This window comes from Cyclospora cayetanensis, unplaced genomic scaffold, assembly GCF_002999335.1.
Source record: "Cyclospora cayetanensis isolate NF1_C8 unplaced genomic scaffold, CcayRef3 CcayRef3_contig_92, whole genome shotgun sequence".
NCBI lineage: Eukaryota > Apicomplexa > Conoidasida > Eucoccidiorida > Eimeriidae > Cyclospora > Cyclospora cayetanensis.
The window spans coordinates 103,638-117,575 of record NW_020312766.1 but is presented as its reverse complement, the minus strand read 5'-3'; the positions used below and the strand labels follow the sequence as shown (position 1 = coordinate 117,575).

At 59.5% G+C, this 13,938-nt stretch overlaps 1 protein-coding gene across 1 annotated transcript; it reads left to right on the top strand.

The window, feature by feature from the left end:
* Positions 1-223: 223 nt before the first annotated feature.
* Positions 224-11,186, top strand: LOC34621762. Its single transcript, XM_026336092.1, is given in 9 exon segments — positions 224-580; positions 747-2,126; positions 2,311-7,070; positions 7,261-8,557; positions 8,787-9,022; positions 9,103-9,902; positions 10,175-10,236; positions 10,416-10,544; positions 10,671-11,186. Coding segments are annotated over 9 exon segments (9,537 nt in total).
* Positions 11,187-13,938: the final 2,752 nt, after the last annotated feature.

The window sequence follows — 13,938 nt, the reverse complement described above, 5'->3', positions numbered from 1 at the left end:
GCCTAGGCGGCAACACCGACAGGTCATGCAGCCTTACCTGTGCCACTTCAGGTGGTATTTTAACATAGATTAGTAAGGATTTTGGCAGACTGCACTATTTCCACTGCGACTGCTGCTCGTACTGCCGCTGCTGGCAGCAGCAGCAGCAGCAGCAGTCTCTTCGGCGCCAGTACCAACGAGTCACCTTCCTCACTGGGGTTGCAGCATACACTCGCCATACGTCATGGCCGCTTTGGCCGTGCCGCATCCCCAGCCAGGAGCTGGAGGGGGTCTCTTTGGAGCAACTCCAGGCGGCACTAGTGGCGATATTGCTGCCGCGGGGCCTACCCAGGGGGCACCTCCCACAGTAGCGAATACAGCGCAGGGGAGCAGTGCCACGCCCAAACGCGAATCTGGTGTCTCCGTGTCTTCCGCTGAGGCTACAACGAGGGATGCAGGGGCCAATGGCAGCCGAAGTAGCAGGCTGGGGCGTTGCTGGGGAGGAAGGCGTTATGAGCGTTTGTACGAAGATGTTGTGGTGCCTCTTGCTTCGACTCTCGAGGCTTCTCGGAGCTTGCAGCTGCACCAGCCGGACGAAAGAACCCTAGATGTGAGTGTGGGGTGTTGTTCGGGTACAAAGCCGCCGGCCTGGCGTGCCGCTGCCGTCGCACTTCTCTGGCTTTCGTTCTGCCCGCTTGGCTCCGCCATCCTAGTCTTGCTGCGGGTGCCGGTGTATATGCAAGTTGCCTCCTTGCGCGACTCTTTTCTTGCTGTTGCGGCTGCAGGGTGGCTCCCCACTTGGTGATGGTGGCTGCGACGAGGAGCAGCACGACGAATCAGCTCGCCTTGCAGAGACACACAGTACACGTGCGCAGGAGGCTTCAGCCCTTGCTGCTCTGCTCGAGCAGGTGGAAGCTTTCGCAGCTCCTCTTCAGGTGGCAGAGAGGCTGGGTCCGGCAACTCCTGAAACGCAGCAGCAACTTTTGTTGTTGCTCCGGGAGGAGCTTCCCGGATGGCAGGCTCTAGCTGCTGCCCTCGACGAGGTGTCTGTACACCTCAACATTGACGCGTCAGAGTGCGCTGCTTTGGCGTATGACGCCGTTGCAGCAGCAGAAGCCACTACGTCTGGCGAAGTCCGATGGCATCCGCTGCTCCCCCTGCATGCGCTACAGCAGGAGCAGCGATATCAGCTGCAGTGCCTTCGCACGTTGGCAAGCCTTCTGCATCCCTTAGGATGTGCTACGCTGCAAGCCTCTGGGGTAGAGTCGGCGACTTCGGAGAGCTTTCCCAACGTTGTGCTTGCCTTCTTCTGCGAGCTGCTGCAAAGGGGACTGTTGGATGCCCTCTTGGAGAAGCTGGAAGCTCTGATGCGCTCCGCAGCATGCGCTACCACGGACACGTTGCCTCTCCAGCAGCAACACCTGCAGCAGCAGCAGCAGAGGCAGCAGCACAAGAAGGAGATCTTGCAGAGCGCTGGTGCTGCAGCGGATGGGAACGCTGCTGCTGTGGCTTCGGCAGCGGCTGCAGCTGCCGTAGCAGCCGCTGGTGTGGAGGCAGAAGCAGCGGCTCTGCTTGCGCAACACAATAGAGACTGCATTTTCGCAGTAACAGATTTGCTCATGCTGCTGCTGAGTCGCTTTCACGCTTCTCACAATCAGCTGCAGCGGCTGCTCCTGTTGTTGCCGCACGTGGTCTCCCCTGCTGCACTTCCTTCAGGACGCCGTGCAGCGTCTGCGCAAGACTTTGACTCGCGTTTGCATCAGCTGCAGCAAGAGCAGCATCGGCAACAGAATGTCTCGTCTTCAGAGCTGCAGCAGGAGCACGACTCTTCGCAGCAGCCACAGCAGCAGCCTGCTCTGCTGCATCGGCACTTGTCCACACGCGTCTGCGAGCTTATTCTGCTTGTGCTGCAGCCAAAGCTGCTGCGTTGGGTAGTGCCCCCCAGCTCCGTTTGCTTCACTCGGCAGCAGCAGGTGAGGATGCTGGAGCAACTAGAAGACTTCAAAGCTCCCCTCCTCACAGACTTTGGCCTTATGTCGCCTCCAGAGGAGCTGGAGGGGCTCACGTCTGCAGAGAAACAGCAACTGCAGTATCTTGAAGGCGAAGCCCAACAAACTCGAGAGCTTATTCGAGATCTACACCAACAGGCAAGTGACGTGTTCTCGCTTTCTTCCTCCCCCCACGTTGCACCTTGATTAGCTACAGCGGCTCTTCCTTTCACGTGTCTGTGGCAGCGCACTGTTGGCCTCTATGAGCTCCTCTGTTTGCTGCCTTTTTCACTTGCTCGCTTATTTACGACATCGCCGCGTGCACTGTGTTCGGCTGTACCAGGGGAGGAGCCTATGGCGGACTGGCGACGGTCTGGAGTGTATTATGGATTTCGCCATATGCGGCGTCTTCTACGGCGATACGAGGCGTGCTGCTGCTGCTCTTCTGCAGCGTCCTGTGCTGTATTTGTTGCGTTGCTGCTTCTTGCAGCCACTGGCCGCTGCTGCGGATGATGAGGTTTCTCGGGTGTCTCTACAGCTGCAGCACGAATTGCTGAGCCTCGCATTTGGAGGCCCTCAGGGGCCATCCGATTTGTGGTCTTTATTGATTCAGCATCAGTTGGGAGCTCGCAGCAGTAGCGGCAGCAGCCGAAACAGCACTGGCAACGGGGCAGCTGAAGCAGTGACAGATCCTGGCACAACAACTGGCGGAGATGCGCCCCTTGTGAGAGAAGCTCTCGGGATCATTTCCTTGCTCTGCCGCCTGCACCCCGCTGCTGCGGGGGTGTATGTGGATCCCCTGGTGCTGCTGATGGAGGTGTACGGTGTGCAGCAGCAGCAGCAGCAGCAGCAGCAGCAGCAACAGCATGGTTTGCTGCAGGCAGCGGCGAACGCAGTCGGGGTGCTTCTAGACACCCATCCCCCTCTAGAAGTGGCAATTTTGCTGTGCTGTGGCACGCTCTGCTGTTGGGGAGGAGCCCTTGTTGCCCAGCGTCTCAGCAGCAGTCTGCAGTCCCTTCCTGCCCTCCAACTGAGCCGTCTCCTGCTGCTGCTGCTGCATCAGCTGGAAGCAGCCGTGCGGGGGCAGTACAACGCCTTGCCGCAACAGCAGCAGGCGCTGTATGATGAGAGTGTCTTTCTGACGGGAGCGCGATCTGCAGGATCGCTGCAGCCGAGTGGCAGCCTGCTGCATGGCGGGGGGGGGGTCGTGTTGACTGCAGCAGGGGGTTCGCCATCAGTGCTGGAAGCCGGTGGGGCTTACCCTCGAGGCCTTCTTGTGGCGTTTGATGCTGCCCTCTCAGCCCTTGCTGGGTGCTGCAGCTCGTGGCTTTTTGTCTCTCTGCCTCTCTCGCCTCCCCTTCTGTCGGAAACGCTGTCGTGGAGTTTCAGCAACAGAACAAGCAGCAGTCCGCCGCATCGCTGCCGCCACGTTCTGGACCTGGTGTATGCGGTGCTGCATGCGGGTTCGTCTACTAACCGCATCCAGCTGGCTGGAGTAAAAGCCGCCTGCTTCGAGCTGCTGTCGCAGGGCCTTGTGAGAAATGCCGCCAATGCCATGGCGGTGCTGCTGCAACTCGGGGGATTAATTGATCCCTTGCGTGTCGACTTCGCTGCTGCTGCGGCTGCAAAGGACGGTGCTCGGCTGCTCATGGCCTTTTTCTCCTGCGTAGCTCTGCTACTCCAGCGTGTCGGAATTCGCCGCCGTTTTGATGCCTCGCTGCTGCGCTTTTGCCTCGCTCTAGACGCTCAGCAGCAGCGGCAGCAGCAGCAGCAGCAAGTGCTCCAGCGCCTGGGGGAGGCCGCCGCTGCTGCTGCTGCTGCACCTGGAGGTTCCGGAGCGGCGGAGGCAGAGGCTGCAATGACAGAGATGAATGCAGCAGCAGCACCCGTGGGAGCAGCTCACGCTGCAATGCTGAAGCTGTGCGAGTTTACCTTCGAGGTGTACATCCAGGTCTTCTCCCCGGCAGCCACGGCGATGGAGAAAAAACAAAAAAGCCCGCAACAAAAGCAACAACAGCAACAGTTCATCGAGCGCGATCTGCCGCGATCACGGTACTGGCGCTTCGGGCTGTTGCTTACTCGCATTTTGAGAACGTTTCTCCGGGGGCCTCTACCTGCAGTTTCCGGTTGGAATGCAGCCTTAGGAGCTGGCGCAGCGGCAGCAGCACCACCGATGGAGGACGGCAATTCATCAGAGTCTCTGGAAACAGTGGAAGTTGCCGCAGCAGACGTTGCAGCAGCAGCTGCAGAGCCATTCGCAGATCCCTGTACACTGGATTGGCGGCCATGCGCCTATGCTTTCCTCCAATTTCTCCGCCTTGATTCTCAGGCGTTCGCCGCGCTGTTGCGGCTCACCTGCTCGAACGTAGTTGAGGCTGTGTCTGCAGCACCGAGATCCCCAATAAGCTGCAGCAGTCCCAGCGAGGAGGATGTGCCTGAGGAAACGCCTGCTGCATGCCACTTCCGCGGACGTTGCTGCATTATGGGTGTCAGCCTGTTGCGCCTTCTGCTGCAGCGCGATTTGTTATTTCTTGAGACATACAGATGGCGGACAGGTGCTACAGTGGCAGCAGGTGCAAGCACTGCGGGATCTGTGGCAGGCGGCAAAAAGGATCTCCTCGCACTTGCTGGCTCTCTGCCCGGCCTTGCGAACCGCTGCAGCAGCAGCGGCATAGTGGATGCATTCGAGCTGCAACCGCTGCATGCACAGCTGTGCCTCCCTGCTGTCGCTCTCGCTGCTCCTCGCAGCGATCCGACGAGAGCAGCGCCTGCTGCAGCCGCAGATCGAGGGGTCTTGCCCCCTTATTGTTGGTATCTTTGCTTGCTGCTGCACCCTAGCCAGTGTCTCGCGGTCCAGAAGGCCGTGGTGTATGTTCTGCTGCAGCTGCAGCAGCGCATTCCTGACGATCTCTCTGCAGCGCTGGCAGCGAATCCTCTTCCACTAGCGCACATGCGAGCCGCTATTAGGGCTGCATTGCAGGACGAGGCGGCAGCAGAACCTCGTTGCGCACTCGTCCCTCCGGCAGATTGGAGGCAGCAGGCAGCGGCGGCAGCAGCAGCGGGAGGAGACGAGGCCCTTGCGGATCCCCTCTTCGCCAAGAGCCTCAGTTCCTTCTTCGTTTCTGAGCCTTCGGATCAGCTGCGATCCAAGGGAGCGCACCTCGTAGAGACACTCCGCGAGCAGCAGCAGGAGCAGCAGCAGCAGTGGGTGTTGCTGCAGCAGCAGCACATGCGGCAGCAGCCCCAAAGGGCACTGCCTTCTCCCAGAAGGGGTCTTGTGTCTGGTCCGGCCTCTGTTTGTGCTGGCAGCGGCGGCTGCACCAACTACAGGGACGTACAGGACCACATTGCCGCAGAAGCAGAAACAGCAGCTGCTGCAGGCGATGCACAAGAAGAGACACGCAGCAGCTGGGAGGAGGGAGCCGCACAGGCACGGGCTTTCTTCGAGTCGGAGCAGCGCCTTCTTTTTTATCAAGAAGTTCGGGAGATCGACGATGGCAGCTGCAGCCAAATCGGCTGTTGCAGCAGTTCGTGTTGCAATTGCGCAGAGTGCAGCAGCAGCAGAGACAGTAAGCGGAGCCAGCTGCCCGCTTGCTCCTCTGCTACAGCGCTGCCCCTCTCGGCTGCTCTCGATGAGAGGTGGCAGTACGTAGAAGACACCATCATCGAAGCTGCAGACGCGGCAACGTGGACGGCCTTCGCTCGCTTTGTTGCACTGCAGCACCGGCAGAAGCATGCCCTCCACTACTGCTACCAGCAGCAGCAGCATCCAGGAGATCCGCGACAGCGTGTGAGAGGACAGACGGAGTTGCCGCTTTCTGGATATTATGGCTCCCAGGAGTCAAGACAGCAGCGGGGGGCCTGCAGTGCGCAGCTGCAGTACGGCATGGCAGCAGCAGCCGCTGAAGCGACGGCAGCAGCGGCTCCCCTCTTGTCCGCTGCCTCCATCGAGATGGCGCTGCTCCTTCCTCTGCAGCCACAAGCCGCGTGGCTGCTGCCTCCCTGGGACCCCCCAAAGGACTTGTTTGTGGGGGTGTCTCGCCGTCTCTCTGCCTCAGCGGCGAGTTCTCGGTACCACAGCGCCGCTTTGCGCGAGCTCGTGTTGCTGTTGCTCTTGCAAGGGGCCCAGCAAGCCTGCGGGAAGGGCATGCCGCTCACGTCCCTCCCCCTGCCCCTCCTGTTGCTCGGCATGGCTTTTAGAAGCAGCAGCAGCAGCATTGGCGACGGCGGCGCGAAGCAGGAGGCTGCATCGGCAGGCTTGCAGCCCTTTGGAGTCATTCCGTGGTGCAGTGAGGGGCTGTTGCTCCCTTCAGTGGCTGCAGCAGCCGCCTCCCAACTGGAGCCGCTCCAGCAGCTGCACTGGATGTCGCTGCTTGCCTTGGAGAGGGATACGAGTCTTGCAGCAGCGCTCGTAGCTGTAGCTCAGCAGCCGCAGCAGATCCCGCTGCTGCCACAGGACGTTCCCGACATGCCCCCGCATGCAGTTGCTGCAGACGGCACATTTCTGGGCGATGCGGAGAGGCTGCCGGCTCTCGCTGGGGTGTATGCGCAGGTGTGCTGCAGCGTCATGTCCTTGCAGCTGCTGCAGGTGCTCGCTGCTCACCCCCAGACAGCGCGGGCGACTCTGCATGCGATAGGCGTCCTATGGCCGGAGCGCTACCGCTTCCTAGAGCAGCAGCTCCTGCTGCGATTTGCAGCAGTTCCGCTGCTGCTCCGCCCCCCGCTGCTCCTGCTGCTGTCCGCTTGCACGCATCTGTGCCGCTTGGACGTTCAGCATGCAGCAGCCCGCGCAGCCGCAGCGAACAGCGACTCCAGCAGCAGTGATGGCGCTACTGCCCTGTGGCAACAACAGCAGAAGCTGAACGAGCGGCAGCGGGCTCAACAACTGTCTCGCGTTTGCTGCTTGCTGATTAGCTCCACCCGTCAAGGTCAAAGAGACATCCTTTCCGGCCTGCAGCGGCTGCTCTTCTTCTTCGTCGAGGCTGTTGACGCGAACGTCGAAGATCCGCAGCTCGCACTCCTGTTGCAACAGCAGCGCCAGCGTCAGCTGCACGCTTATGCTGAACAGTGCTGGGAAGGTCTTGAGGGCTTGGCAGAACTGCCGTCTGCACAACTGGCCAGGAGGGAGATGCGCAGGCAAGCCGTTTTTACGGAACGTTCTGCTGCTGCATGATATCTTTAAGATCCCGCCTTGCCGGAGGGGGAAACCCGACAAACTCCCCGTAACAGGGCCGATTCCGAGCGTGCTAACTCCTGCGTTCTCCTGGTGCTGTGTGTGTGTGTGTGTGTGCAGACTTTGCGGGTTGCTCCAGCGAGCTCCCAGAGGCCGAGGAGGCAGCAACGTGTGGCTGCTGTTGAGCCCGCAACTTTTTTTGTCGCACATTCAGCGCATTCTGCGAGCAGCAGGTGTTTTCCCAGGAGGAGCGTCGCAGCGTCAGCAAGAGCAGCAACAGCAAGTGTTCGCTGCAGCAGCAACTCTGCTCTGGGTCGAGCTTTTCCGCTCAAGTTATCAGTCGTCCTTGAGGGCTGCGTTGCACTGTGCAGTGGGCGCGTTGCCTGAGCTCGCTGCTGCCTGCTTTGAACTACAGCAGCAGCAAGGGAGCCTCTCCTCTTTGCCTCAGCAAATGCCTCCACGGGCAGCAGCTGCAGTGGCAGGGGCTATCGGCAGCACCAATAGCAGCGCATTGGCTCAGCGCGCAGCGGAGTCTCTTGAAGGCTGCTTCACCAGTGAGCAGGCTCACACGTATAGCTCCCGCCAAATCTACGGCCTGGCTGTGATGCAGCACCTGCTGCTGCTGGCCTGGGGTGTACAGGCAGCAGAAATGAGCCACTTGCATGCACGGGCTTTCCCGCTGCAGCAGACGCAGCGACTCGTCCTCCTACTCACGGAGGCCCCTTACCTGATGCCTCCTGCAGCACGCGCGCTGCTCTACGGCAGCCTGCACCTGCTGCTGACGCTTCCTGCTGCCACTCACCAGCAACAGCAGCCAGAGAGGGGAGAAGCAGCCACCGCTGCCGCTTCAAGTGCTGCAGCCAGCTCCATATGCACCGCCCTCGTGCAGGAGCTTCAGGACGACGAAGAACGCTACATGACTTTGCTACTTTTGCTCTTGTTCGACGCCACCCAACACCAGCAGCAGCACGGCAACGACAGGAAGAGCAGCACCTGCAGCCACACGCCGCAGTGGTGGGCTAGGCAGCAGCAACAGCGGCCTCACCTCTGCGGCATACAGACTTTTGATGATCCTGCATGCGTTGAGCTTTTCGGCCTGCGGTGCTGCCTGCCTCTTGCTGCGCTGCGGCTGCTGCTGTTGCTCCTGCAGTCTGTGCTGCAGCAGCAGCAGAGCTGCAGCGGCGCTGGGCGGGTGCAGCCTCTGCTTCCCAGGGAGCTGCTCGTACAGCCCCTCAGCAGCACCAACAGCAGTGGCAGGGACGAGGCAGCGGCCTCCCCTGCCGTTGCAGCAGTCGCACAGCTCTTTCAGGTTCACCTTTCAGGAGCTCAAACGAAAGAGGGGCAGCTGCAAGAGTGGGCCCTTGAGGCGAGCAGCCTCGCTCGTGCGTCGTGTCAACTCGCGTCTCTTCTTTCTTTGGTACGTCTGAACTTGCTGGTGCACTTGCTGGTTCACTTGCTGCAACAGCCCCCACTGGGATCGCCTCCGCTGCAGCAGCCACTGTTTCGACTCGGGTGGCCAGTGCTCTCCCCGTTCAGGGGGCACGCGTGAAACGCAGTAGGCATACATAGGCACAGTCCCTTCATGCGTTTTTTTTCTGGCGGTGCTGCTGCAGGACGCTCACTTCGCTTGGGGACTGCAAACGCAGCGACTGGGGCAGCAGAAAACAGCCCTAGAATTGCTGCTGAGTTCTCCGCTGCTGCAGCAACAGGCGCGTGTTCAGCCCATCGTACCGCTGCTGCAGCGGCGAACCTGGGCAGCAGCAATTCCCCGTAGTCTAGGACGCTTGGCAGTGCAGCTTCCACCGTTGGGACTGCTCGCCGACATCTTGCGAGTTATAGAGGTATGAAGGTGTGCTGCTGTTGGCTGTCTGCTCCTCGAGATGTAAGTGTCTTCTGGACTTTTCGTAGGTCTGCTTGCATGGGAACGGCAATGTGCCCCTGTGTGCCGATGCGGCTGCAGAGGCTGCTGATTTGCTTCGCGGAGGGCCCTTCGAAGGCACTCTTGCAGCAGCTGTTCTCATGGGTGGAACGGCAGGGAGATTTACTGCACGCCCCTCTGCAGGTATGCATGCATCTGGCGTCCATGTGGGAGCAGCGGCATGTACTGCTGCAGAGTGGCATGGCCGCAGATGCGGAGGGAGGAGGTTCCGCAGCGCCAGCGCTGGTAGGACTGCACCAGAAGGATTCGCAGCAGCAGGGAGCAGACGGCCAGCTGCTGGCAGCAGCAGCAGCCCCCCTGGAGGGACAGCCTCTCTTGGTCGGACCGTTGAATCCTTTGGCAGACACCGCCGAGGCGTGCGGAGCAGCGAACGATCTGCTGTACAGGGTGCTCCTGAAGGTGCTCCGGGTGTACAGACACCTGCTGCATGCAGTCATAGAGCAGGCTGGCACGCGGGCCCAGGCCGACCCGCTGCTGCAGCAACAGCAACAGCAGCCACTGCTCTGCTTCCACAGCACCAGGCACATGCTGCTGAAGGCACTGCTGCTGCTCACAGCCTCGCCTACGGAGTCAGGAATGGGGCCTGACACTGCACTGGTGCGGCGAATCCAGCGTTGGCAGCAGTTTCAGGGACAAAGCGCAGCGCAAGGCGGCCTTAGTCCGTACATGCATCACCAACAACAGCAGCAGCGGCAGCAGCAAAGGCAAGGGGCAGCTGCAGGTGCTGCCGCGGCTCGAGACAGCGCAGCCCTCGTGCTGCTGGAGCTCCTGCCGAGACCTTCTGTAAAGTGGCCGTTGCTGCTAATGGCTACCCACGTTGTCGGTAAGGCTGCAACACGCGATGGTGGTGCATGCACGGAGCAGAGAGTGGGCATGGATGGAGCAGTTTGCAGCCATCGTACACTTTTCCGAGCTAGGCAAGGGTCCATGCTGCTTCCTGGCGGCGCAGAGCGATGTATCTAGCCGCTACAACTGCTGCGGTCTGTTCCTAGCGTGTGTACATGCGGGTTTTTTTCTGTGCGGTACCGTAGAAATGCCGCTAAAGCCATTTCTAGGCACCCCTTTTCTGGCGATGTGTTGTCTGCCGGTCTGCAGGTAGCAGTATTGAAGCCTTTGCGCAGTGCTGCTCCGGCGAAGAGCGATGCAGCAAAGAAGCGGTAAGGTGGCTGTCTTCAGGCTTCTTCATTGTGTTGCCTCCAGAAGCTCCACGAAGGCGTTCTGTAGGGGTGGGTGCCACAACAGCGTTGCTAGCCTCCGGGATGGACGTGTCTTCGAGGGGTTCAGCACTGCCCTCCCTCAACCGACCTGTTGCGACTGCTGCTGCCTCTTTCCTCAGCTCGTGGCTGCTGCGACTGAGGCCATACATCCAGTCGTATCCACCGTGCTGCACAGTGCTGCAACACTGCGGCTTCTGCTTGAAAGTCCCCCCGTTGTAGCAGCAGCTGCAGTAGCAGCAGAGCCACAGGTACGCCTGCATGCAGGGGGCCCTCTTTGCAAGCACACTCACCCAGGCAGGGGATGCGCTTCTGTTGCGGCCACTTTTGCATGCTACTGCCGTCTTGCGGCTGCTGCTTTTTCTGCGGTGCTGCAGGTGGGAGCTCTGGTCGTGGCGGTGCTTCAATGCAGTCTGCACCTGCTACGCGAGCTGCTTCTGCGGGCTTTGGGACTGTATCCCAGAGAACACGAGCAGCAACACGAGCAGCAGCAGTTGCAGCTCCTGCTGCAACGCAATCATTGCCTTGAGGGAAGACCGCGTTTGCCGCATGCAAACGGGGCCGAGGGATTTGCTGCTGCAGCCGCGGGATGCAACGTTCACGCCGAGTTGGTGCCCTCGTGTGGGTGGCCTACAGTAACAAGCAGCAAACTAATGGCCCTTTCTCCGCTGCTCCCACTGCTGCTGCAGCAACTTCCTGGCTTGCGGCTCCTCTGCCTCCTCGCAAGCCGCAGTAGGGTTTGCGACGCTCCTCAGGAGCAGCGCAGAGACGGCGATCCCCCACATCTGAGCAGCTGTAGCAGCAGTGGGTTGTACATACAGCAGCACGAACTTAGCAGCATTGCTTTCTTTGCTGCCCGCCTGGAGGCAGTGACGGGTGGCGGGGGGTCTTAGTTGCTTGCATGCAGCAACAGCTATGAAGCAGAGCAGAACTCTTATCGCCGCTGCTGCACGCACCATGCGCAGCTGCAAGCCGTGCTTCTCCCAACTCGCAGATCCAAATCAGTTGTCACTTTGCAATCATCCCCTGGACTAGCTTTAGCGACCCTACCCCGCAATCTTACATCTCGGATCTAAAACCGCTTCTGCGTAGGCAAGTTTGCAGAAACTAAACAAACAACCGTTACGTCTCCCCCACTCCCAGAGGAGTGTTGTACATGGAAAAGCCTGCCATTACATAGCAAGTGACTGGTTAATAACTGGTATTTCCCCTCGCTGCTGCCGAGTCGCTGGAGGGCGTGGCTTCGCCTGCTGCAGCTGCTGGAGCGGAGCAGCAACGCTACCTAGAAGCCGACTCAACAAATGCAGTGTCAAGCAGCTGCGGGCCCCACAGAACACTGCGCAGAAGGCCGAGAAGCGTCTCGATGCCTGTTAGCAGCCCCTCATTTGCCCTCATAACACAACAACTGGCATTTTTTCGAGGTTTCCAAGCTGCCGTAGCCGCTGGATACACTGCAGTCGGCGGCGCTGCAGCAGGCGGCTGTTCTGCACTGGTCGTTGCTGCCACTGCACCACACCTGCAGCAACTCCTGCAACACGGCTCTGAGCCCCCTTCTTTTCCCGAAGGGGAGGGAAGTGCATACTTGAAATCAAGCCAACGGCAGTCCGCGCGGCTCTCTTGGGTAGTCCCGTTGGTGGTGGTGGTACTGCTGCTGCTGCTGGCTGACCACAGAAAAAGCAGAGATGTTCGGTAAAAGCGGAAGCTACGCTGTCGCTGAAGCCATTCTCTGAGGGCCAGCAGTCGAGTCATGGAAAGATTGGCTAAAACAGAGTTCCCCCTGAATGCCCTGCAGCGAGCCACAACCAGCAGTGCCAAGTCAAATTACCGCCTCTAGTACTTTTGAGCTCCTCTCTCTACTAGCTGGTGTAGCTCTCTGTGGCTAGCTAGATGCTGCTGGCCAGGAATTACCACTAAAGTGGTCTTTTGAAGCACAAACATCTCACCCCTCCACCAGTTTCGTAGCCTCGTCACTGCTGATGCCGTGCAGAGCCCGCCTCGAGAAGGTAAGCCGCTGAGAAGCACAGCAGTTTCATAGTCCCTTCAGTAGCTCTTTAGAGGCGGGTGGCGCATAAGAAGCAGTTGCGCACGTGGCTGCAGAGAGTTGAGAACGCGGGGAACTCGCTAGATAGCGTCAAGTATGTGGGATATACGCGCACCTGTCCATCATAATCAAAGCTCGCAAACACCGGGTAGTATCCCAGAGGCTTTAAAGGTGCACCGGCGCCTTTCTGAAAACATTCACGCAGGATGCAGCGAAGACACTGCCTAAGCAGGAGACTGCCAGCAGTTACACCGTCCTGGATAGCTGGAGACCGGCTAGCTGGCTAGAAGACCGCTGGCACGCCCAGCTTGGCTCCCGGTGCAGACAGATCGTAACTGCCTTCCTTTGAAAAATGTGTGTCAAATGGGTAAGAGACCAGCGCTCTCTGCCGCTGAATCTCAGCTGGCAAGGATGCTAGGTAGGCGTCCAGCGACGTGAGGCTATGAGAAGCTAGCCAGCTACAATGCAGTCCAGGCACCCCTTTGGCGAAGGCGCTCACCTCGCGTTGACTCCAAGCCCTGAGTACGGCTGCAAGCTCATCCGGGCCCAGAACTCCCTTGAGAGAAGGCAGTCCGACATCTGCAGCAGCAATGTTCTGAAGAATGGCACGCATTGCAAATGGCGGACCAGAACGTGCAAGAGGCTCAGCAAAAGGGGCCAGCAGGCTAATGAGCTCGCTGGTGCTGTCGTTGCTGCTCCGTGGCTGTATAAATGCCGTAGGACGTTCCAGACGGCGCACCTGCACGACCTTCTTAGCCGCAACAGAAGAGCAGTGAGCAGTCGCATGCATTTTGCAACTCCACCACGCAGCAACAGCCTGGCGCTGCTGCTGAAGAGGCACCTCCCGTTCCGCCATGGCCAACATTGGGAACAAGGCATCCTTCTCACACTGGCCATAGAACCCATTTCCCAGTCGCAGCAGCAGCAGGGAGCACCGAGTGGCTTTGCTGGAGAGAGAGCGAAGCAGAGGGGGCCCGCGCAGCTGCAGCACCAGAAACAGCGCAACACACTGCACACATGGACAGCTGGAGATTTCGGCAGAAATTTCACCGCCGGCAAATCATCGATAAAGACCGACGCGCAAAAACTGTTGCGGTGCCATCGAGCTCGCAGTATTTCTCAAGGTTACACACATGCAGTAAAAGGAAAGGAACCCAGCAATATACAGTACAAACCGACGTTGACGGATCAAGCGATCTAGGGGAAGACACGGGTGTGCGGGCAGAGTACGCAGAAAGAGGGCCGAAGCCCCACCTTCAAGAAAAGCTCGCTGTCTCTGGCAAAGTGCATGCCCTCCTTTAACGGCTCCTCGCATTGCCACACGACCCTCCCGGAGATTTTCCCTTCATCAAGCAACGCGTCTGTAAACAGCAATGCATTAGACGCTCTTCAGCATACGCCCATTGCTCGTCTTCTTAGCACCAAACGCCCTAAAATGCCTTTGGCTGACACACGTTGTGCTCACCATAGTGAGCAGACAAAAGCTGCTCTGCGTAGCCGTCAGTACAAAGTGTTCTCGGTGCCAAAGCGCCTTGCTTTCTTATTGCTAGGCCTTTAGCTCGCTCGTGAATCAGCTGAAGCTGCTGCTGTTGTGCTCTTGGAGA